Source organism: Aulonocara stuartgranti (genome assembly GCF_965226115.1).
Source record: "Aulonocara stuartgranti genome assembly, chromosome: 7".
NCBI classification, from domain to species: domain Eukaryota; kingdom Metazoa; phylum Chordata; class Actinopteri; order Cichliformes; family Cichlidae; genus Aulonocara; species Aulonocara stuartgranti.
Genome location: NC_138945.1, coordinates 55,003,495 through 55,026,787, shown reverse-complemented (window position 1 = coordinate 55,026,787; position 23,293 = coordinate 55,003,495). Strand labels below are relative to the sequence as shown.

The 23,293-nt window shown below is 40.7% G+C and overlaps 2 protein-coding genes across 4 annotated transcripts; one reads left to right on the top strand and one right to left on the bottom strand.

The window, feature by feature from the left end:
- Positions 1–766: 766 nt before the first annotated feature.
- Positions 767–3,268, bottom strand: fancf (FA complementation group F). The gene is made up of 2 exons (XM_082542511.1): positions 3,188–3,268; positions 767–2,934 (listed from the first exon to the last, which is right to left on the bottom strand). The coding sequence occupies exon 2, from the start codon at positions 2,880–2,882 to the stop codon at positions 1,851–1,853; it is 1,032 nt and encodes a 343-aa protein (XP_082398637.1). The 5' UTR covers positions 2,883–2,934; positions 3,188–3,268; the 3' UTR covers positions 767–1,850.
- A 46-nt stretch (positions 3,269–3,314) lies between these two features.
- On the top strand, positions 3,315–22,919 carry gas2a (growth arrest-specific 2a). 3 transcript variants are annotated; one of them, XM_082542512.1, is made up of 9 exons: positions 3,317–3,945; positions 6,027–6,090; positions 8,234–8,384; positions 11,056–11,186; positions 13,886–14,027; positions 15,279–15,342; positions 15,459–15,669; positions 15,756–15,863; positions 21,356–22,919. In XM_082542512.1, exons 3-9 carry the CDS (start codon positions 8,240–8,242, stop codon positions 21,563–21,565), a joined length of 1,011 nt encoding a protein of 336 aa, XP_082398638.1. In that variant the 5' UTR covers positions 3,317–3,945; positions 6,027–6,090; positions 8,234–8,239; the 3' UTR covers positions 21,566–22,919. The 3 variants fall into 3 exon arrangements, with proteins under 3 accessions (XP_082398640.1, XP_082398638.1, XP_082398639.1); XM_082542513.1 differs by lacking the exon at positions 3,317–3,945 and adding an exon at positions 3,961–5,914; XM_082542514.1 differs by lacking the exon at positions 6,027–6,090 and having other exon boundaries at positions 3,315–3,945.
- Positions 22,920–23,293: the final 374 nt, after the last annotated feature.

The window sequence follows — 23,293 nt, the reverse complement described above, 5'->3', positions numbered from 1 at the left end:
ACATCTGAATCATCACCATGGCAGCTCTCTCACCCTGCCAGTAACGTGTAAGGCTGTGAATCAGAGTGAGAACCACAAAGTCTACACAAGAAAATAACTGTGGGTGGAAGCACCCGATGGCTACATGCTAAAAGAGTAGAGGTGGATAATTCTCGTTAGTTTGTGGAATGGTGCTCTGAAACTGCATTTTTGTAGATTTTGTAAATTAAACACACTCCCAACAAATTCATAATTATTTTTGCATGCATTTATAACACAAGAGCAGGTTAGATCTCTGCAGTCGTTGCTGGTTGGCATATGTTCTTCACTGGCTGGAAATAAACTGGTTGTGTATGCGCTGCCCTTTACTCAGTGACCCTCGTCCGTCTCTACGAGAATTGCTTTCACGGTGTGTTAAATGAGCCGTGGCTGTGTTGGTGTTTCCCTCCGCACGGTGGCCCGGGCTCTAATTCGCTGACAGGGTTATGTCACACACCAGCCATTGTGCAGAGTTTGATTGAAGACGCCTGATCTGACTAATTGATCCCTCGCTGCACAAGCGCTCAGACACATGGGCAAGGTCTGAGATGTGTAAATTGGCAGTCAGGTCACATGACTGGAATTAAGCCAATCCAAATGTATAGGTTTAGATCAAGCACTGCTGGAGGCTTTTACTGACAGATGGTGTGAAAAAAAGTGAAAATCATTTGAGGTGTGTAGAGTTAGGAAAGGGTACGTGGTTGCACAGCGCTTTTGCTGGCTTTGCTTATTGCTATTTCCTTATAGCCCCGAGCTTATTATCAAACCCATCTCTCTCCACAGATCTGCATAATGTGGAATTAAACTTTAATTTCTTTTTAGGTCCTCATAAATCAGCCGCTGCAGAATAATTTTAAACAACGCAGCTCCTAATGGCTTGGTATTAGGATCAAATTTATGAGGCTGAATGAAACCTTGAGCTTCCAAAGACCCATGGCATCTGTTTACTGTCTCACAAGTACGTTCAGTTTAAGTGAGTCGGATCGTGTGCTGACACGGTTTACAAAGCAGCACAAAAGCTATAATGTGTCCAAACAAGTAAGTTCAACAGTTCAACAAACAGCCAACTGGACTGACTAATATATACACACACACACACACACACACACACACACTAAAAACAATAAATCCAGAGATAGAGATTAACTCCTGAAGCATCAAGAGCAGGATCTCATTTGCCATTGTTCTTGTATCATATGCCCCACCCTGTTCTTCGTCCTGCCTCCTTTTCCACTTTTCTAGATTAAAATCTCATATAATAAGCAATCTGGCCAATTTCACCAACAGTGAAGTCATCACAAATATTCTAATTATCACAATATATCATTAAAAACATGTTTACATTTCAACAAGAATTACTATATTGCAACAAATTTTCAGTCTGAGAGGAGCCACCACAGTGACCATTTTTATTATATCTTTCTACTGCATCTGTAATTAGCAGTTATGTGTTTGTCTAGATACATGAACTGAGGAAAAGTGCAACATGAGTCAAATATTGTACTGAAACACATTTCTGTAAACAAAGGTGGAAAACATTCAAGAAGAACCTAAAACTTTTTGCTCTGCTAGAACAATTCTTCTCATCACCAGCCTAAATTCTCACATGTTAAATATTTCATAAACCCACAGTCATGCTCACACTTTGGTAAAATTAAACAAAACTGACAGAAATATCATTACAATTGTTAGAACAACGTGACCATTAAGAAAAAAAACTGATGTCAGCTGTTTAATATGCTTTTTCTGATACCGAAAAATATAGACAATATCAAGATATAAACAGGAATTTGGCCACAATTTGATCATCTTTCAAGCTCCAAGACCATCAGTCACATGTTTAAAGCTGACAGCAGGTCTCCCCACACACTCAGCCCTGTGACATCAAAGTCTCCATCAGAAATCTTCAAAGCATTTAGTTCTTTTTCTACATCCCCCCTCAGAGACGGACTGGCATCGAATAAAGCCAGAAAGAGCTCAGTAAGTTTCTTGAAGGACACTCCGGGACCCGTGCTGGTTAGAACCCATTCGCCGTCACTTAAGCTGTATTCCATTTCCGAGGCCCACTTTTTCAGTACATTACAAGATGCATCTCTGAGTTTCTGATGTTCTTTTGCCAGGTCTTTCAAAAGTGTAGGAGACAGTAGAGAACACATGTACTGCAGCAGGCTGTGTTTCTTTTGCAACCAGTCTAAGAGAAAATCATGTGCAGCAGTTTGTGCAGTACAGCTTTTGGATGTCAGCAGAGCTGCAGCGATGACTAGACAGAATTGTTGCAATGCCCCTTCGCATCCCTGGAGAACAGAGCCTAAAAATTGCTCTGCCCTGCAGGTTTCACTGCCTTGGTTCAGCAGAGCCTCCAGCCTCTCCATCAGCATCTCCCCCTGCACCTCAGCATCAGCACCAAGGGCTGACATATCAGCTAGGGGGCTCAGGACCTTATAAACTGATTTGCATTGAACTATGTGACTGCAGAGACCTGTGACGTCCTCATAGTCTCCGTGCATCGTCTTGACAGGACGCGTTGTGTCAAAGAGGATCTTCATGAGAGAACTAGGAAGTTCTGGGTTGTTCAACAACCTGACGAGCAACAAGTGCTGGCACCGGGGGAGGTCCGAGAAGGAGACTTCGGTGTATCCGGGGATGGTATCTCGCAGAGTTTGGTTTGTGAGCTGCAGCTGTTTCTCCATGATCCTCCTAATAGCGGCGTTATTATGGAACCTGGAGAAGACGTGCTCGCAGTACCGGGCCCAGTGAAACGCCCTGGACAGAGTTTGTTTATCCCAGTGATTCACCGCATCGCTCTGCGCCGCCACCGCCAGCATCTCCACCGTGCTAGCTAAGTTTTTCAGCACCGCCTCCATGTGGCGCTCTCAGCATTCAGAGTTCAGCCTTCAGTCCGGCTTCGGAAACCCACTGAGGAGAAAGGTTACAGCCTGAACCTGAATCATCTGAATTTCGCTATGCTGCTGAAAAACTGCTATAGCATTTGAGATGTAGCGGTTTAGCTACATGTTAGCTAAGATGTCAACATACTAGCATGGCAAAACAAGACTTCCGGTGCCGCACTTCAATAAATAATTCCTCTTGAGTAACGTGGGTTTCAATAACAGCTGACGTTACAATAAAAAATGAATATGACAGCACGGAGAAAGTTGAAGAAACTCACATATCTGTTGCCGGTTTCTACTGCTTGATTTTCCGGTTGAATATACCGCTCGTTAGTGCGCAAGTGTGCCAATATAATTTCATCCCCTTCAAAATAAAAGCACATCAAGTGATCTTAGCGCCACAAAATGAGTTAATGAGTTCGGTACACACAAACTCGGAATTTTTGTGCTTACGTGTATTTATTATATGGATTACACACACATTTACATTAAAAAGCATCATAAGGGTGTTCTGACTAGGAAGACTACACCTGAAACACGTAATTAATGTATTAATAATGATCGTCATTCATTATTTCAATTTATTCTCAAATGCAAGATAGTGTCAAATTACGCCTAAATGAACCAGTCTTGATATAATAACAATGCGACTAGATGGATCAAACAGCACAGTTGCACACACAGACAAAAACTTTACATCAAAGCGTTTGGAAGAATAGAAACTCAGGCCAGAAAAAAATGTTACAGAGGGAACACAAAGAAGAGGCAGTGCCAACACGACCAAACTTTCCTCCCATCATCATAATCAGCAGCAGCAGCGTAGCCTGCTGTGAGTGAGTATATGTGTGCGCGCCTATGCGTGTGCTTGTGCAGTCAGCTTGTGCAGCGAGAAAGATCACCCCGGTACACACTGGTTTGTGATTTTGGAGGCTAACCTGTGGGTCGGTGCACCACTGTGAAAAGCATGAAAATTGGGAACCAGCATCTCACAGGACGAGTGAGAGGAAGGAGCGCACCAGCGAGCTGAACCCTCAGGGTGAGCACACACGAGAAGCTTTTCATTCAGGACATTTTTCGCTACTTTTACACTGTTGCTGTATGACTGTCAGACTATTCATACTTGCATTTCTGTTTTAGGTTTAGATCATTTTTAGAAAGTACCCTTTGCAATCTCTTCCTTTTGTGTGCTTTGCAGAACAATACCATCTAATGAAACTCATTTAACAGTTGAGGGGGGCTTGGTTGAATCTTACTTCTTGACAGTTGACAGGAAGGTGCTTGCCTTTTTACTCCTTTCAGAGTTAACACCAGACATCTGTAATTAAACGGAATATCATATATTTTGTGTACTAGCTGCTCTCAGTCACTTCATTGGTTTTTAATTAGCAGGCGCTCTGCTGGATTTGAGTCATAACTCATCAAGCGTCCTCCCTTGGACCTATTTCAAGAGTGGTAAATTGTCTGTTGTGGGCGCTTTATTTGTGACAGCTGTAAAGAAGGAGACAACCTAAAAAGCCTTATTGCAGTTGTAAATGAAGTGAGAGGCCAATACAGTTCTACCCAAAACCAAGCCCTGGCACCAAATTCAGAGAAACTATAAAAATAGCTCATTTTATCTGTTTTCTTGACATACAGTCAGCCTGAACTTTGGTTTGTTGACAGTTCAAATGTTTCCTTAATCAAAGGTCTGAGGTTGCATATTCCATTATGAAATCATTTCATTTGTAAGACTTAAGTGCAGATTCCCATACAGACAGTGTGCTTCATTGACTGTAGCACCTCAAGCAATCTGATACCTGAACACAACAGATTACTTGTCAGCAGTAGAAACATGCTGAGTGTCCTTATTTAGATGGACAAATCAACCTCCAGATCGGCTAACTGTTGTAGTGGAGGAGGGCACGCAGGGCAAAGAGGGTTACGAGGACAGAGCCGCTCTTGTACTTTCTAATGTGATTCATCAGTCAAAATTCCCATCCATATGCCTTTCCCGAAGCAATCTGCAGCCAACCGTGGCACATTAGCATGGCTTTAGTGAAGTCACGAGATGACTCAGGATGAATGTAAATTTTGTATTTCTATATATATTTTTTTTTAATGTTTTGGGTTGAAAAGTGGGATCTCTTTGTGAATGCACAAAGCCTAGCATTCGATCATGAACCAGATTCTTAAAATACACGCAGTTTAGCAGAGTGCAGGCTGCTGAAGCAAAACATGTCAGGAAACAGTATGGTGAGAGGAACCAGGTATGTTTTACAACAGCTGGCCGGGGCTATTTTCTTGGGGAAAAAATGGTGAAAATTGAGCTCGATGTTTGTTTACGATCTTGTCAAGAACAATAAAACTGAACCAAGGTTGACATGAAGATTTATTGAACAGAGACTAGTATGTGCGAATTCAAACAAAGCAAGAAAATTGTAGTGAATTTTAAGTTAATTTAAAGTCACATGTGAGAAGACACATAAGAATCTTTCAGAAAGTTTTTATACCATACAGCTTTAATAAGGAAAATGTACAATAACAATACGTAAAATAGCAGCTTGATGCATTGCCCACTGACGCAGCACAGGGAATGAGCTTGTTAAGCTCTTGCACTGGGAGACATGAGACATCCTAGTGCCCTTGTTCTGTCTGTCAGCCTTCACCAGTGGACATGGGAATGTAGCACCTGTGTGTGAGCGCCGAGCTCCAGACTTTTGTGTGTGTATGCAAGCGAGTAGAAGTTGCCTTCTCAAAGATCTGACAGCCTTGGTCGGACATCAAGGTCCTGATGTCCAGTTTTGCATCACGGTGCCATTTAGTTGCAGCCAACTCCAGACGGACCTTGAAATGTTACACAGCTTTAAAGGTCAGATTCCTCATATCGTGCTGCACTCACTCAGTATTCACAGGAAATTTTCATCCACCGCGTGCTTTGAACTACTTGTTCGTGGCAGCTTCCTTGTTTAAATAAGCTCTTCTTGCAATTTGCATCCGATATCCTGTTTTTATTTGCGTGCCAGAGGGTATGTGAAATGTTCCTGCTTGGAGGAAGCGGTGGAGGCAAAACCTTTAAAATGCAACAACAAGATTTCAAGAATGTGAATTCTCTTCAAGTAACTTTCTGTTTCTTTAAAGAACCCCGGACAAAGAACTTTACCAGAAAAAAGGAGAACAAAGTCACTTCATCATTGGCTGTTAGGTAAGCTGTAATGATACCAGACTTAAGATGTCTGTTCTGTATGTAACAGAGAAAAGACATTTTGCTCATATCTTATTTGTTATTTTAAAATAGAAATTCTTGAGTACTTTGGGAGCCTTTAAATCCCCGTTATGCCACTACCTCTATGCTCTAAAGGTTGGGGTGTCTCCTTTCTGTCTGCATTGCATCGTTTTTCTATGTCAGAGTACTTTAGAGAACAGATTGACGCTTGCAGTGCTGCTGATGTGCCCTGTTACACAGCTCAGGTCTTGCATCTGGTGCCCAGTTGTTTTGTCAGGCACTCACTCTTCTCCACCGCAAATCCGTTAATGGAGTGACACTGGACTGATATCTGAAAGATTTTCATATTGCAGCTAATGCGGTGCACCCTTGGCGCACTGTAGCCTGGTATTGGAAAAGACTGGGCCAAATGCTAATTTACTCAGTGACTTCACTTTCAAGGAAATAAGCAGCAGTTAAATATTGTTCCAAGTACTGATGTCAAATGCAATCTGTCCATCAACCTGTAACGCAAGACCTGCTGCACTGTTGACTGTGATGGGCTGATATGCACCGCTGGATAGACTGCTTAATAGATGGCAGAGTAATTTGAAGGAGCTCTTTGTTGGTTGAATAAAAGTCCTACTGTACCAGTCTGGCTGGTATAAAAGTGTCTCTTGTCCAAAGAAGGGGTGGAAAGAAATGGTGCTCTCTAATGTCATCAGGTTTATTGTAATCCATACCAGGATTTTGACCAGGAGAACAAAGCTGCTCTCCTTTCCTGTTTCAGCTTGCTCCTCCTCTGCCCCTTTTGTGAATATGCAACATGAATGATAGCTAATACAGAAGAATTTTATTGTGAGGATCCGTTTAGATCACGAGTATAAAACACACACATGTTCAGAGGTTCCTTCTGTTATCGTGACATATCATGACCGCTGTAACCAACTTTGTTTAAGCTTTCAAAAGAGCTGCACAATATTTGGAGGATGCTAACTAGAGCTGAAATGACAGATTAGTATATTTCCAGAAAATGTGTAACTACTTTGAAGGTAAATGAACCTCTGGTTTAAGGTTATTACATATGAGAATTCTCCGATTCACTCTGTTTTGCATCACTGTCAACTGAATGGGTATAACACTGGGAATTTCTCTTTTTGTTTTTTGTTTTTTTCCTTTTTGATATCAAATGAATTGAAGAAGCCCTTTCCTAGAGTGTACCCCAGCTCTTGCCCTGTGACAGCTGAGATAGGTTCCAGCCCACCTCCTGGCAACTCTAAATTGAATTAAGTGATGCATTGCATCACCTAATTATTCCCTGGAGAGAGTAATTCCTCGCAGTACTTGTTACATTACTTTAGCATTACTCAGAAACATTGCCTGAGATGAATTGTCCCATTTACCAGTTAATAGTATCAACCTTGAACTACAGTGCCACACACTGGCATGAATCCCTATCCTAGTGAGGACACAGGATCTTTCTTTTATTGTTTAAGTATTAACACAAAGCTAACAGCAAAGTTGAAAATCAGCTCATTGTGCAGATAACTGAAGAACCTTTGTAATCTAAGTAATGCTGACTGTGAAGTGTGCAGGAGTGGGTCTGCGTTACAGTGTGATCAGGGGACTTGGTTGGAGGGAATGTCTTGGACTCTTTGTCATGTTCTTTGAGCCATTCCTGAGCCGTTTTTGCCATTTGATGAGGTACATCGTCCCGCTGGGGGAGGCTGCTGCTGATGTCTGGCAGAGTTTTTCCAGTTCTTTCCAGCTGAACGCTGCTTTTTAACAATATGATCAATGTTTTTTTCACTTCACCACTTAATGGTTTTAATGTTGGGGCTCATGTATGTATATACATACATACATGGGTGCATACTCAAACATATGCATGTATAGAGAAGAACATGATGGTTTTGTTGCCTGCTACAACAACAAAGCATTTATTAGCAGGACTTAGATGGAGTCCAATTAATATGCTGAGGTATCTGGATAATATGTACCTCCTTTATTAATGTTTTGAAGATCTGCTATACTGCACACTGGAGCTGCACATTGTGTCTGCTTGCATAATATTACAGATATCTTACATGTTCATGAATTCTATATCATTGGACTGTCTTAACCTTCTCCTGCTGATGAATAGGGAACCATGTGCAGTTCCCTGAGCCCCAAACAGCCCAGCGGGCCCGGCCTGACAGACATGCAGCAGTACCAACAGTGGCTTTCCAGTCGACATGAGGCCAGCCTGCTGCCTATGAAGGAAGACCTGGCCCTGTGGCTCACTAATATTCTTGGTAAGTCACACTAACGAGCAAGAAACACATGCTATTAACAGTGAGGATTTATTACCACGAGTTATAGTTTATAACATGGTTTAATTCGCTAAGCAAAGCGAATTTAATTCAGTTATATTTATATAGGGCCAAATCATAACAACAATCGCCTTGAGGAGTAGTAATACTATTACATATATAAAGTTACAGTTATATTCCTGAACTGTGGTTAAAATGTGTTTTAAATCATTCATTTCTCAGATGTTTTGCTAGCTGTGCGAAATAAAATAAATTTAAAAAATCAGGGTGTGGTTTGTAGATTCATTGGATACACAGGCTTAGAAATAGCTTGGCTTTGAAAAAATCCTGCACATTTCATTGCTTTGTGTCTAAAATTAACTCGACTGGTCTTTGCTGATGTAAACACCTCTGCAGGGGATTGTGATCAATCCGCACCTCATTACAAACTATTTTAAAGTCCCCAGATTGTGTGGACCTGTTCCAGTTGCAACGCTCTTTCATAGATTTACTTTAAATGAATAATGGACACCATTAACTGTTCTTAAATAATGCACAGTGGGTGGGAGCATCAGCACTGTGCAAGGATGTGGTTGCATAATAAACAATTCTCTGCGCTGTACTTCTTTAACAGCGCAGCCACAAAACAAAAGCACAGTGCACTTTGATCTGATTTGAATGGGTGTGTATGAATGAGTTTTGTATGGTTTTTTTGTTGTTGTTTCTTTTTGTTTGTTCCTAGAGCCAGGGAAAAATTTGTATTAAACATGGATATCATTAGTGAAATACCTTAGAGAAACACCTACAGTCATTTCCATGATGTTTTCTTAAGCATTCTTGCACCAATGACTCACCAGAGTCAGCTCATAAATATTCTTACAAAGGCTGCCACCAGAGTAAGAATTATGTATTTGTTAGTTGGGTTTCAGAGATGTAAACTGTCTGTTAACCAGTGTTTCATCAGAATTTTAAATTTGTTAGAGTCAAGTTCTCAAAATTTCAATGACTGAGTGCTAATGAGGAAGCCAGTGTATGAGTGTAATTATCATGTTTGTACTGCTTTTAGGTTATTAACAAGGTCGCACCTATATGTTAGAAGAGATAAGTATGAACTGCTTGATTGTTTCTTGTTACACAAAACCAAGGGCCTCCGCTGGCCCTGGTGCTAAACGCTTCATAGACTGTGCTTTTTGTTTAAAATATGCTTAAGAACTACTGTATGTGTTATGACTGGGAGTTACTCCTGGATGCATATAACAGACACTTTTCAAACCAACTATAAGGTTCCTGAGACTCTCTCATGTCTGTGTGTAAACAACTTAAAACAACTTCAGTGTCTTCCGCGTTATCTCTGGCTGTGTGTGTGTTTGCACTGGAACCAGCTGAGCCAGAAAGCCATGGAACTAAAGGGTTCAGAAGCAGGAGCATGCAAGTGTTTCCAGTGAATAAACACTACAGAATTAATTTGTTGGTTTAGGCCAAGTTCTGTATTTGCTCAGTATTTTTTTTTTATTCTGTGAAACAAGATGCTGACATCCTTGATTACAGTTTCAGGTGAGACCTGCCGTGTGTCCCGCTGCCGTGTGGGAGGCATATGTTTGGTTATACTGATGAGTCATTGTTGTCAAAGCGGTAACAGCTTGGCTCGTATTGTTTTCACTTCCCGAGTCTGTCTTTTTGTCTGTCATCATGGCAAAATGTGCTCCTCAAGACACTTACTTAAGCAGGAACTACCACAAAGGTGGTTTAAAGCACTTGGCAGGTGTTTATGTTTGTCTTTGTGCATTTGTCTGTGGACAGTTGTTCAGTTGTTTAGCAGTGCAAGAAAAACCCAAGAAACTTAACAGGTGTTTAATTGTAGTTTTAATGCAAGGAGAAGGCTGAGTTTGCAAACGGTCAGAGCTCACTGATCCTAATATATTCCCAGTGTAAGATGATCTCAAGTCAGATTGAAGGAACTGGGCAACTCGTATGATTAAATATTTAATTTTACTATACTTCTATTGGAGCCCGGTGAAAGATATTTTCCTCTCACAGCGTGGAACGAGGGTCGTACGAGTAGAGTATAAGACTCACTGAGTGTTTCTCAAGATTTCAATCTCTCTTTTCTGGGCTCAATTGCAACATTTGGAACTCATTAAACATTGAACCCCTAAACCCCTCCTCCAATAAGAAAGAGAAAAGGGATAAAAAAAAATATCTCCAGTTTCTTTCCACAGACACCCCCCTGCCACCACCTCCTATTTCACGATGATCTAACTAAGAAAGAATGGTCCTCTGGAAGTCAGTCAACTGGACACCACATGTTGATCACCAACGTAGCTCTGCAAATGCACAGGATAATGAGGCATTACTGTGTACAAACAGATGCCACGTTTTTTTTGGATTTTTTTATGCATCCCCGTAGTTGCCATCCCACGGTGTGTGACCAGGAAATCCCCCAGATCCTCTCAAATCATGTTGTACTATTTCAGCTTTTGGCTCCTCCAGAGCCGCCACAAACCCGGCAGCAAAAGCGACGCTCGGTCATTAAAACGGTTTTAGGAATCAACAGCACTGCGTCAGGTTTGACCGCAACTCGGAGTGAAGTGGAGATTAAATTTTATTTCCTTACGCTATATGTATATTTTTTAAACTTGTGGCGCTGCTCTTTCTTTATGTGTCTCCTGCTCAGGTCTGGAAATCACTGCTGAGAGCTTCATGGACCGCTTAGACAATGGCTTCCTGTTGTGCCAGCTGGCTGAGACACTGCAGGAGAAGTTCAGGCAGAGTAATGGAGATCTGCCTACCCTTGGCAACAGCAAGGTACAGAGAGACTGCAATAGTCCTGTGTGATACAGGTTACAGTGAAAACACTAATCTGAAAGTTAAATCTTGGCTGAAAATCTTCCCAGACTATCAGCTTGAACGATTTCACAGAGCATTGTTCCTGAGTATGAAAACATCATCTGAGCAGACACTTATTAGGTCAGATTGACTGACAGTCACTATTTAAAACCACTTCCACATGTAATGGTCTTTTTCACATCTAAATACAAAAGGATATCCCAACACAACATTTGGAAAGTAGCACAGAGGCAGAAAGACGCTCTTGATGACTGCGCCCGTGAATTCCTACTTTGCAAAGAACTCCACAATTTTAGAAAGAAGTGCACATAAAGTGGGATGGGGGGATGGGGGCCTCTTGCCTTCAACAGGGCAAAAAAGAAAAAAAAATAAGGCTAGCAAGGACACGTTAACTGATGGGGCCCCACATCCCCTGTGAGATTTGGGAGAACAGCATTAAACGTTCTTTTCTTGTGAGCCTTGACTGAGGATTTAATGAATTTCATTAAAACGGGTGCCTTGAGAGTGGTTACCTGTAATTTCACCCAATCAGTCTGTCCAGATGTATATTTATGGGGTTGGTGACTAAAACAACAAAAACAACTAGGCAAAAGAAAAATGTTTCTATTTATGCCCCATATATTATAAAAACCCCATGGATACATCCTCAAAAGTTCAAAAATATATGTTAAAAGATGGATATTTACCTTCAGTATCTGTTTATTGCAGATATTTAAATGCTGAAGTGACAGCTGGTCTCAGTGGCATGCAGCAAAAACTGTGATTGGGTCATGTTCGTGCCTCTGTTCGGAAGGCAAGAAGTAAAAGATGTTTGTTGGTCCTTCAGTGAGAGTTGTTGATGTTTGCACTGAAGCATTACTGTGCTGATGTCAGTGGGTCTCCTGATCTCAGTGTGAGCGCAGCAGCACAGATGTGAGGAAATACTTGAGGTCAATGACCGTGAGACAGCAGAGGAGCTGCCGAAATAGAGGAGTCTATTGATTGTGAATGCCAACAGAGGGAGAGAGAGAGTCCTTGGATAGGCTTTAAAATGAAACAAAGCTGCATTATGATATTGTGCAGCGAGCGTGATTTGATTCTGTTTGTCTGAATTAAGGGTTTTCATTAAAAGATTAACCGTGTTATTCATGTCTGATACACAGTATGTCATCCAATGAGTCTTTATGCTTGTCGTGGCATTTGATCAGCTCTAGTTGTTTGCTATCAGATTTCACCACTTAAAAGAGGACATCCATCTGTGTTCAAGCCCTGTTATAAGTCGATGTGGTGTGTGAAGTGGGCCTGTGACTACAGCACAGGGGTACCATCAATCACACTTTGCAGATGCTGTGCTCCAGACGTCTTCCCATGTGTTTATATCAATCAGTATTAAGTCCAGATGAGCAAAGGTTGTTTTCGTTCTTGTCATAACACTTTGACAGGCTGATTTTTGTACAGTCATTTCAATAACTGGGGGAACTTATTGCTATAGGACTGAAATTTTAAGCAAAAGTGCAATGTTCAAGACTTGGTTTCGGCAGGAGAGTGAGATGAGAAGATCAAACATCGTAAATAAGTAGCATTGACCAAAAGGGATTTTTTTTACAGGGAAAGGAAGGGCCATGAAGCTAGACGCAGCTGCTGGTTATCTCAGCAGAAAGGCTTGGAGAGGAAAAAGTAGCCCGGCTCTGTACAAAGTTCATGAAATCTGTCCGCTTGCACCCATAAAGCACACCACATATTTGCTTAACCAGTGCAAAAACAGAGATGTCAGTCGAAGACAGTTCAACCTCCAACTAACATATGTGATAATAGCATAATCTTCTCATCTACCTCTTAAAGTAAGAAAGTACCAAGTAAATGTATTTTTAAAGTGTCAAACTGCTCATCTCGTGTGTGCATGTTGAGGTATTTAAATTCTTTGAATGAAATAATTTGATTATAGCTGTCGTTGCTCATTTCAAGCATAGCAGTTCCTTTTCCTTATTATTATTCCCATATGTTTAAAGATAATCTTTTCCAGAAGTCCCCTACCTCCTGTGCAATCATTAGACATTCAAAGGTGCAGATCATTTGGCAGCCAAGGCAGAAATAATAATACATTCATCTGATTGTTAGATGAAAAAAAACAAAACAACCTTGGCAAAGTTGAATATTTATCCGGGAATGCAAAGTCATTTAACACAAAAGATCCCCTAAAAAAAAAGTCAAAAGGAGAGTCTGGAATGAAAAGAAAAATACCCACAAAAGCTTGCATATTTCCAGCATGAGCTCATTCCACCTTTCTCAAAGCACAGACACACATATCCTGTATAAAACCACAGCAAAGCGCATAAATCTCCCCGAACAGACCGTGTGGGGGCTGAAACCCATAAGCATGTCATTTGAGCCCAAATCATAGACAGCCTGGTAAAGTAGCACAGGTTTTCAAACCCGTCATTTCTCATATTGATCTCAATGGGAAGGGTTCTTGATCCTGGGCTGAAATCAGAGCCTCAGCAGACATCAGTGTAGATGTAGATAATGTGGCTCTGTGTTTTGGTGGAGCTCTGGGTATTGGTTCGAACAAGTCACTCTGGAGGACTTTTGTCCTTTCTTTGTTAAACTGCAGAATAAGATGTTTAAATCCGATCTTGTTTAAGTGAAAGTAAGGGGGTTCTTCTCTGTGTCTGTGACAGAGAATTCCCAATCGGAGGATACCGTGTCGGCGGAGCGCTCCATCCGGCTCCTTCTTTGCACGGGACAACACAGCCAACTTCCTGGCCTGGTGTCGTGAGGTCGGAGTTGGAGAAACATGTCTGTTTGAGTCAGAGGGTTTAGGTGAGTCTGTTTTTATTTCTCACCCTGCGAAAATGTCAAGATGTAGGACAGACCGGGTACATAAACAGGCATCACTTTCCTCACAAAGATTCAGTTCTCTCAGGCTTTGGTTATCCCTGGCACTGCTGGGGCAGTGGGCTCAGATTTCTATCTTCTGTGAATGGCCTGATTGTACAGGTACAGTGACATGCAGGTTGGCCTGCTTCCCTCTCCTCCCCTCTGAGGATTAGAAGCCTCACATCACCAGACCGAGCCTCACCTTCTTTGACGTGCTCAAAAAGCTCACAGTCCGGGTAGCACAGTGATGGGAGCAGCTCTACCTGACAATAAGGGAATCTCAGACAATGCACTCATGCACAAAACATCTAAAGTAAAACTACAGGAGCGTGGACATAAAGGTGTGAGATGGTGAGAAAGTAGGCCAACAGTATGCAAATGTTTTCCTCAGCGCACAGTAGGGATATTTTTCTCTCTTCCTCATTCGCTCTCTCAGTGTTTATCTGTGTCTTTCTGATCTTTCGCAGAGCTTTCTTGCACGTTATTTCACTGCAGTGTCCTTGCAGCAAAGATATGCCCGGACTGAAATATTTCCCTCATAATCAGATGTGCCCCTGACAAGAGCACAAATACGCAGAATAGTCATAAATTCTTGCCATATTTTTGACTAAAAGGTTGATCAGCCATTGCTAAAAATATTCAAGCTATGTAAATCATTTCTGGATTCCAGGATATACACACACGCAGTGAGCTAGCTGCAGTGAACTATAATCGCCTTCGAATCCAGTGGACATGTGATTGTAATAAAATGCTTCAGTGAACAATCCAGCTGACGAATGTCTTTTTTTTCTTTCTTTCCTTCCCTCTTACTTTCTCTGGATGGATTTGTCAGTTCAGCAGTAGGTGTAACAACATCAGGTTTGCTATCACGCAGTGGATATATTCTTTCTATATTGCATGGTGTGGTGTGTCACATTATTCATGCTTTGTGTGTCCACAGTCTGGTTTGATCTATTATTTGCCGTGGTTACCGTTACCCTCTGAAGTGGTTAAAATGAACATGTGAGCAGTATTCTTTCCATTTGGTTTGGGATGAACAGGATTAGAGAGGACCATGTGATTGCATGAAGTTCATAAGCTTGTTTTTATGTCCATTTCACCATCACACAGCCACTCATTCTCATTCATCACCTTCATCCAGATACAGTACAGTATTTTAATCACCAAATCCTAAAAGGTGATCTCTTTTTGCAGTTCTTCATAAGCAGCCACGAGAAGTCTGCCTTTGTCTTTTAGAGCTGGGCCGGATAGCATCACGGTATGCTCTTGGTTTTTACATTTTCCTCCTTGATTGTCTAGATTTTCCTGTGTATGTCTTTGGATTGTTTTGCAAATCCTTTCATAATTTCCGTGTCTCTTTTATTCCTCATCTAGGTACAATGTGGAGCCTCCTGGCCTTATAAAACTGGAGAAAGAGATTGAGCAAGAAGAGAAAGCGCCTCTACCTCCTCCGTCACCTGTATCTCCAGCTCAGCCTGTCCCTCCATCACCCTCTTCATCTCCTTCCCCATCCCCTTCCCCATCCCCAACTCCTACCAAAGTGACTTCTATCAAAAAAAGCACAGGGAAGCTTTTGGATGATGCCGTAAGTTAGCAAGTGTTCACCTCTGTTTGCTGTTTCTACTTAACTTATCAGAGGAAAAACATCAATGTTTGTTTTTGTCAAAACAGGTAAGACATATCGCCAATGATCCACCTTGCAGATGTGCAAATAAGTTCTGTGTAGAGAGACAGTCGCAGGGTCGATATCGTGTTGGGGAGAAGATGCTCTTTATTCGGGTGAGTGTGTTACAGTATTGTACAAAAGTCCTCGTTTCTTTGTATTTTGCTTCCAAGGAGCCAGACTTTCTTGGATTTTTTAAAAGCAGTCTTGAGGAATACTTCTCCAGGCTTTTTGCAAGTCTTTCCAAGTTTTTCTTTGGATATTGGCTGTTTTTTCCCTCATTTTGAGTCCAGTCCTTGTACCCGACCAGTTTCAGGAGAATGTTTTTTTGGTTTGTTATGCCACTTAACACTAACCTATGACTCATTGAAGCATAAAAAACGCACATAACTCAAAAGATGGCCCAGTCTTGCGTCTGCACGCGACAGAGACCTTAGCAAATCGTCTATCTTTAGGCACCTTGTTATTAGCAGTCTGTCACAAAAACATAATTTGTCCCCATTTCTTTCATTGCATCCAGGAAAATGTCACCATTTTACATGAATAAAATAGTATTTTTGCAACAACAAAGTGATTCCCAAAGAGCTATTAGCCAAACACTTGACATGTGGTGTGCAATATGTCCTTAAAATTTTTGAGGAAAATGGACAAATAGAGGAGAAATGAAGTTGCAGGCCTAAGAAAAATATCTAGAGCATATGAACAGGTTCTGAAAGTCCCGTCCTTAAGAAATGGGGGGGAAAAAATCCACCAAAGACCTGAGGCAGGACCTGAGCTGATTCATCCACTATTCACTGCAGCCGCATCAGAGATGCTCTCAGCGGAAGGGTGGCTAATTCTTAAGAATAGAATAGAATGCCTTTATTGTCACTATACAGTTGTACAATGAGATACAGAGGAAGGGAATCAGGGAAAAATGGCTGTGGTATGCCACAAAACTGAACTGAAAATCAAAATCATCAATATGTATGGGGCAGGTCACAAGAGAGATACAACTACAGCAATCTTAAAAACACAGTGATTGCTTGGGGGTGCATTTCAGCCAGTGGTGTTGGGGATCTTGTTAAAGTGGATGGAATTATGAACACAAAAAGGTACTGTCAGATTTTGATCTACCAAGCAATACCACCTGGAAAGCATTTGACTGACAGTTTCAGTTTCATTTTTCAGCATAACAATGATCCCAAATACACTGTCAGTGCAGTAAAAGGATGCAATCAGTCAAGGATTGGCCTTGCCAGAGCTCGGCCTCAACATTATTCAGGCAGCTTGGGATCATCTTGACAGAGAATCCAAGAAACGGTGGCCAATATCCAGATAAAATCTTTGGATGTCCTTCAAGAAGACTGCTTAAATAAATTTATAAAAAGCTTCCCTAAGAGAGTTGAGGCTGTGTTGTAGTATAAACGTAGTCATACCAAATACTGACCTTCAATCATGTTAGACTTGTACAAACTCTGTTTTTGCCTTATATATTCTATTTTCAATGTTTCCTATTTTCCTTGCAAAATATAAGGAAATGTGTGATGGCTCAAGATTTTTGCACAGTACTGTATATCATAATTAACATAATCGTTTTTTCACTTGTATCACTTTCATATGAGGTTATCAAATTATCAGGTTTTGGATATTAGCATAAAACTGTTCAGTGGAAAAAGTCTATTGTTGGGAAGGCCCCAACGGACATAGTTCTTTACTGGTGAGCTTATCCTTAAGCTTAGTTTTCAGGTCACTGTTCTGAATGTTTCACATTCAGTTTGCTATTATTACACTGTTATGCACTACTATAAAGTCTCAGTCCAAATAATAATGAAGACATTAGTCCCAGCACTGAAGCTTCAGAGGCAAATATTACACATTATACAATAATGACTCTATGAAATCATTGTTCAAATAAAGTAAATCATACATTAAATTGTAACCTTCTTTTACAAACTGGCAAAAAGAGTAAATAGTCTATTTCTAGCAGTGGAAAATGACAGTAACCGTTTTCTTATTTTTTAATTATTCCATTCATTTTATTTTCATTCCACTTTGCGGTTTGTAACAATAACGTCTCACATTGCAAAGCAAACTCTTTTTCCAGTCGTATAGCAGATATGTGGGGCTGGTTTTGGCATGAAGGTCATCCATTGTGTCTACAAATGGCCTTTGCCTTGACAATGTTTACTTTCATTTGCTGTAAAGAGAAAGCAACATCCACACATTCACCTATGATCTCACAACCAACTTACCACTTGGAATACGTCTGACCCAGAACTGGCTGTTGTACTAACATAATCACACACAATCAGTCTTTAAGCTCAGGAAATGTTACTCAGCTTTCTCTGAGTGGAGAGATAAAGGCGATTCGTGAAAGATAAATGGAGAATAACAGATCGGAGAAGTAGCATCTCTCCCCTTGGGATCCTGGTTACTTGGCAACCCACAACCGGGATTTACACCTCCAAAGATGTGATTCATGCTGGCGGTATGTGTACATTAGCAAAAGGGAGTTTACTCTTGGATGTCCTCTGCTGTTTGTCCATTGTATTGCAACTACTAATAGTTAGTAGTTGGTTTTTAAAAAACAAACCAAAAAAGTCTTAAACAAAAATGGGGAAAAAAGCTTCAGGACAAGCAGCAGAGGATGAATATATACCGTATAGTATATAAATGGGCAGCCATACTGAAAAATAGCTAAATTATAACAACATTATTAAACATCCGTTACCATGTGTCATCGTGGATACTAGTCACACCTTCAGTATGTGCGATACTGCTTAGGATGACAAACAAAGCAAGTGTTAAGCCTTTGTTCCTCTGTCTCCCAGCCAGCACTCTTCATGCTGAACATGCTTTAATTAAAATTCCTCACATGGCTTTTTCCCCCCCAGCAGCTGGGTCGACTGAAAAGGCATGAATACAGTAAGCCCAGTCACTGTCTGTAGGCAGCTGGGAGCAAGGACAGCAGTGACGTGCAGCAGATCTCACTTCACAATAATCTGGGCCGCTGGAGAGGCTGACCTTCTGCTGGAATAAATGAGCTAGTTGTAGCTTGAATGAGAGAGCAGAAAAACACCAGAGTGGTTTTGTGAGAAGTGCTGTCCCAGCTCAGCCCCGGGCCTCTGCCCTTCTCTGGCCTACTGAGAAGGGTTTGGAGTCCAGCAAGGGTCTCGTCCCAAAGCAGCGTGATTGAAAACCCCTCTGCATCACACAGGTCCATTAAATCCACAATCACAAAGCCTGAGGCCTGGTGCTGATGATTGGATCTACTGCCCTGCTCCTGCCCTCACGATTGATTCATTTAAGAGGCCTATAAATGTTGTATGTTATGCTGCTGCAGGGCAAGAAGCGTCATATCTGGCCAAACTGAGGTGACAATTGCATGATGTAATTTGCCCTTTTTAACTATGTATTGCTTTCCTATTTGTCTGAATCATTTTTGAGTTGAGTAAATAATCTTTATAATAACTTGTTTTGGATTTACTCTTCTTCAGATAGGGCCATTCAGCAAACAAGCTTGTTTCCTCAGAGGTGTAATGGTGTGTTAATGAGGTAGAGGGGCAAAAAGCCTCCATAGCAAGGCAGACATGTTTTATGTGTGCAGCCTCTGGGGAATGCAGGCTTCTGATCATCGAATATACCAGCGCCTTTTATTTCGTCTCTTTATTATAACCGGTGACGTTGCCATGGTAGCCAACCTTGGGAATGTGCCCTGATGTGGCAGGTGGCATCGTTTTCAAGCAAATGTTGTAGAAAAGGGATAGGAAAAAAAAAACACTGCATGTGTCTGTTTAATCAGACATATAATTTAAGGTTTTATGCTTTTTAGTGATGAAATCACCTGAATATTTATTAGCTATCCTAGTAGGTTGGGAAGTTGATCTTCCAGCTTGTCAACTCAGACCCATAAAATGTTCAGTGTTACCAGAAGATATCCCATTAACACTGCAGATTGTATGCAAATTCATGTGTATGAATTATCAGTCAACAAAATTGTACGATGAAATTGGGGTGGCTGTGGTTAAGGAGTTAGAGCGGGCAGCTATTGAAAGATTGGTGCTTCTCTGGCTGCTACAGCCTGCATACCAAACTATCTTTGGGCAACATGCTGAACACACAGTTGGTCCAAATGTGTTCATCACAGTGTGGTAAATAGAAAGCATTTAGACGTAGAAAAATGTGCTTGCACGGATGTGTATGTGTAGGAAACATGTTAAATAAAGTGCCGTGAGTGCTCCAGTAGAGTAGAAAAGGGATATATAAGAACCAGTCCATTTACCATATAAAAGTGAACATCTGTAAATTTTTCGGTAATGCTGATGTTTGTTTAGAGTCAGTGATGTAAATGTGTCAGACTTAGCCACATAGGCTAATTTTCCTCAGCATTCCTTGGCAGGTTGATTATATTTACAGACATGCTTCAACTTAACTTCCATTCATATTTATTGCCTGATTATCTATGTCCCACCTGGACACCAGTGGGGCCTACCCCGCAGTTTGAGAACTACTGGGCTAAGCTATCACTTATTGATTAACCTGTAGACTTTATGGGTGGTGTAATTGGGAAAGTAACAGTAATAAAACAATAGAACACCACTCACCAAAACTGAAGCACAAACCTCTTGGATGTTAATAAAGTTGCTGCACCTCAACCCTGCTGTACAATCATTAAGTGGGTAATTAGCTAAAAAAAAAAAAAAAAACAGCCTGTAAAAGTGTCTGCTTCTGCTCTGAAGTTGTAAATTGTAACATGGGTGTCAAAGAACACTAACTTGTTTTGGAGCCAGTATTAAGCACCCATTCAAATTCAACAAACTGCCCAATAACAATAGAAGTTAGAACTGGAAGACCTTGTCTATTAGCTAATGCTGGCAAGCTTGGTTTGCTTGTTACATATACTCTAGGGGGACTACACACCGACACGTCTTAATTAGTGCACAATTAGCAGAAGGTACAGTAACAGAACAAACAAAAATTCCCACTTGACAAACATCAGTGCTCTCTTGACTTTTATTCTACCACCAACAGCTATTTGTCATTGCATTTTTTGCATGACAAAATATATATGACCCAGTAGATAATCCTCAGACTTATTTGAGGGAATGTCTCATTAATTAATAATTTCTCATACCGACCATAAGGTCCCACTCAGAAGGAATTTTAATAACCTAATCCTTTGATGTTTCCTGTAGCACCATCATCATCAAAAACTGGAAATTTTAATGGGCCTAGTTTATCATCAAATGCCTGCTACTAACAGAAGCATTTGTGTTTAGGGCTACTTTTATTTTTATATGAGCATAAGGTCAAAGCAGTGCTGCATCTGCACACAGTCTCATCACTGTTAGAGTTAAGAAATAAGAGTTTCTTAGTAATCAATTCACCTAGACGTTAGGGCAGCAGGGTTGATAAAGAATCCCTCCAGGGATACCAACCACTTTTGGGACACCCACATCAATCAACAAGCTTTGACATCAAAGCCGCGCTTACATGTTCGTTCAGCTAAAACCCAAAGCTTCAATCAGGGTAATGACATTAGTCCTATAGAAGGGTTCACCCACATCTATTAAAGCACCCCTTCTGACACACCAGCATCACAACATAATCCTATTTTCTTCCGCAGATGCTGCACAATAAGCACGTGATGGTGCGAGTCGGTGGAGGCTGGGAGACCTTTGAGAGCTACCTGCTGAAACATGACCCATGCCGCATGCTCCAGATTTCCAGGGTGGAGGGCAAGATATCCCCTATAAGCAGCAAGTCCCCTAATATCAAGGACCTCAGCCCTGACAGCTACCTGGTGGTGGCAGCGCACTACCGCAGCAAAAAGTGAAGACACGAGACTGAAAAAAATTCCATTAATAAAAGGACAGATTGACTTCGTGCTGTTTTTTACTGTGTAGAGAAGGGGGCGTAGCTATGCAACATATCCCTGTTCTCATGAAGTAAATATTAAAGCTGTAGTGCAACACCATTCACAGAAAGCACATTTTTCTCATAGTGATGATTTTGTTTTGTTGGTTAAAGGTCATTCTTGGGTGTTTTCATTTGATTGGGCCTGGACACATGTTAGTAGGCCTCTGGGTGTTATTTACTTTTACATAACAGCAAACAGCTTTGAAAAACATGCTCATTATTATCGTAACAGTATAATTGGTTTCATAATTAGTGCAAGGGAAGGTGTAGATTTTCTTGAGATTTGAGATTTTCCTGTTTTTATTGCATCTGAAGCAATATCACATATGGTAGGTAGAACACTTTCATCTTTTAGCTCCTCATATAAATATCTGTATTTGTACAAGGTAAAAACACAAGTTGTTTTTTTACATGAAATGAAATGGGTGCTGGAGATGTCGGCAATTTTATGAAGCCAGTATTCCTTGGTACCTTGATGTGGATTCTATTGATTTGTCTGTGCTAGTGTTGTTTTCCCACTTTTTTTCATTTCCCATCAAACTGATCTTCTTATCTAATTTTTTAATAATACACAGACCCTATCGGGCTGTGGCTCAAATGGGATTTTATCTCCCACATTAGAAGAATTATTTAAACCCAATGAAGTTTAAATGCTTTACTTTATACATTTAAATTCTTGTAAAAACTCTCATAAAACCTAAATTTATTCACAAAATGTTATAGCTTTTTCTTTGTGCATTTCTTAGTAGGCTAAAAAAAAATAAAGCAATGCTCATATTGTTTACATTTTGCATAACTGTTCTATGCAGTACATTTATATATTAGCATTTTGATTGTATTATGCATTACTAGAATAGATCCTGTGTGTAATAATGTCTTCATCCGACAATCATATGTTCGAATCAGTTTCACTAGCTTGTGATTTATAAATAGATTTACTCATTTAAGGTCTCACGTTCTTCACTGTGTCGTATTACTGACCCCTACAGGTGGTGCAGTGATTTAAATACGATTATTATTGATTACTTTTGGGGGGTTCTTACAATGGAGAAATATCAATCACTGCATAATAACTCATGTTATATTAATTTGCTTTTATTCCTGGAGAATAAATATGTCGGTTTGGTATTATATTCACTGGTTGTGGAAAGCAACTTTCAAGCCAGATTTTAGTTGTACATTTCCAATAAATGCTGAAAAGTTGAAACTTCTCATTTTGATATTTGCACGTTGTATTTTAAATTGTTAATGAAATACTAGTTTGCTTATCACTTTAAGAGTAGGCTGCTTTTTTTGGGGGGGGGGGGGGGGGGGTTCCATATGTATAAAAACAAAATGTACGTACGTCTTTATCTGATCATCCTACAGTTACGTCCAAAAGACCCGAGCCGCCCGTCATGTGCACAGATTCGGTGAAATGTGCAAAAATAAGTGGAAATAGAGTCCATCAGGTAAAAACAGAGTTCATGCTGTTCTAATAAGACGAGGTTTTGGTTTTGTTCATTAATACTGTTTCTTTTATTTTGTGGACATCGTGTCCGGTAGGAACTAGAACTGATGTTACAGGCAGTTTGTGTGTCAGCCAAGAACACTGTGTGATTTTCAGTCCCCTCAGTAATTCATCTCCGGTTAATACTGCATTAAA

Coding starts and splice junctions, on each gene's coding strand:
- fancf (XM_082542511.1), bottom strand. CDS start 2,882: ATGGAGGCGGTGCTGAAAAACTTAGCTAGCACGGTGGAGATGCTGGCG.
- gas2a (XM_082542514.1), top strand. CDS start 8,240: ATGTGCAGTTCCCTGAGCCCCAAACAGCCCAGCGGGCCCGGCCTGACA. Junction 8,385..11,055: donor GTGGCTCACTAATATTCTTG/GTAAGTCACACT, acceptor TCTCCTGCTCAG/GTCTGGAAATCACTGCTGAG. Junction 11,187..13,885: donor CTACCCTTGGCAACAGCAAG/GTACAGAGAGAC, acceptor TGTCTGTGACAG/AGAATTCCCAATCGGAGGAT.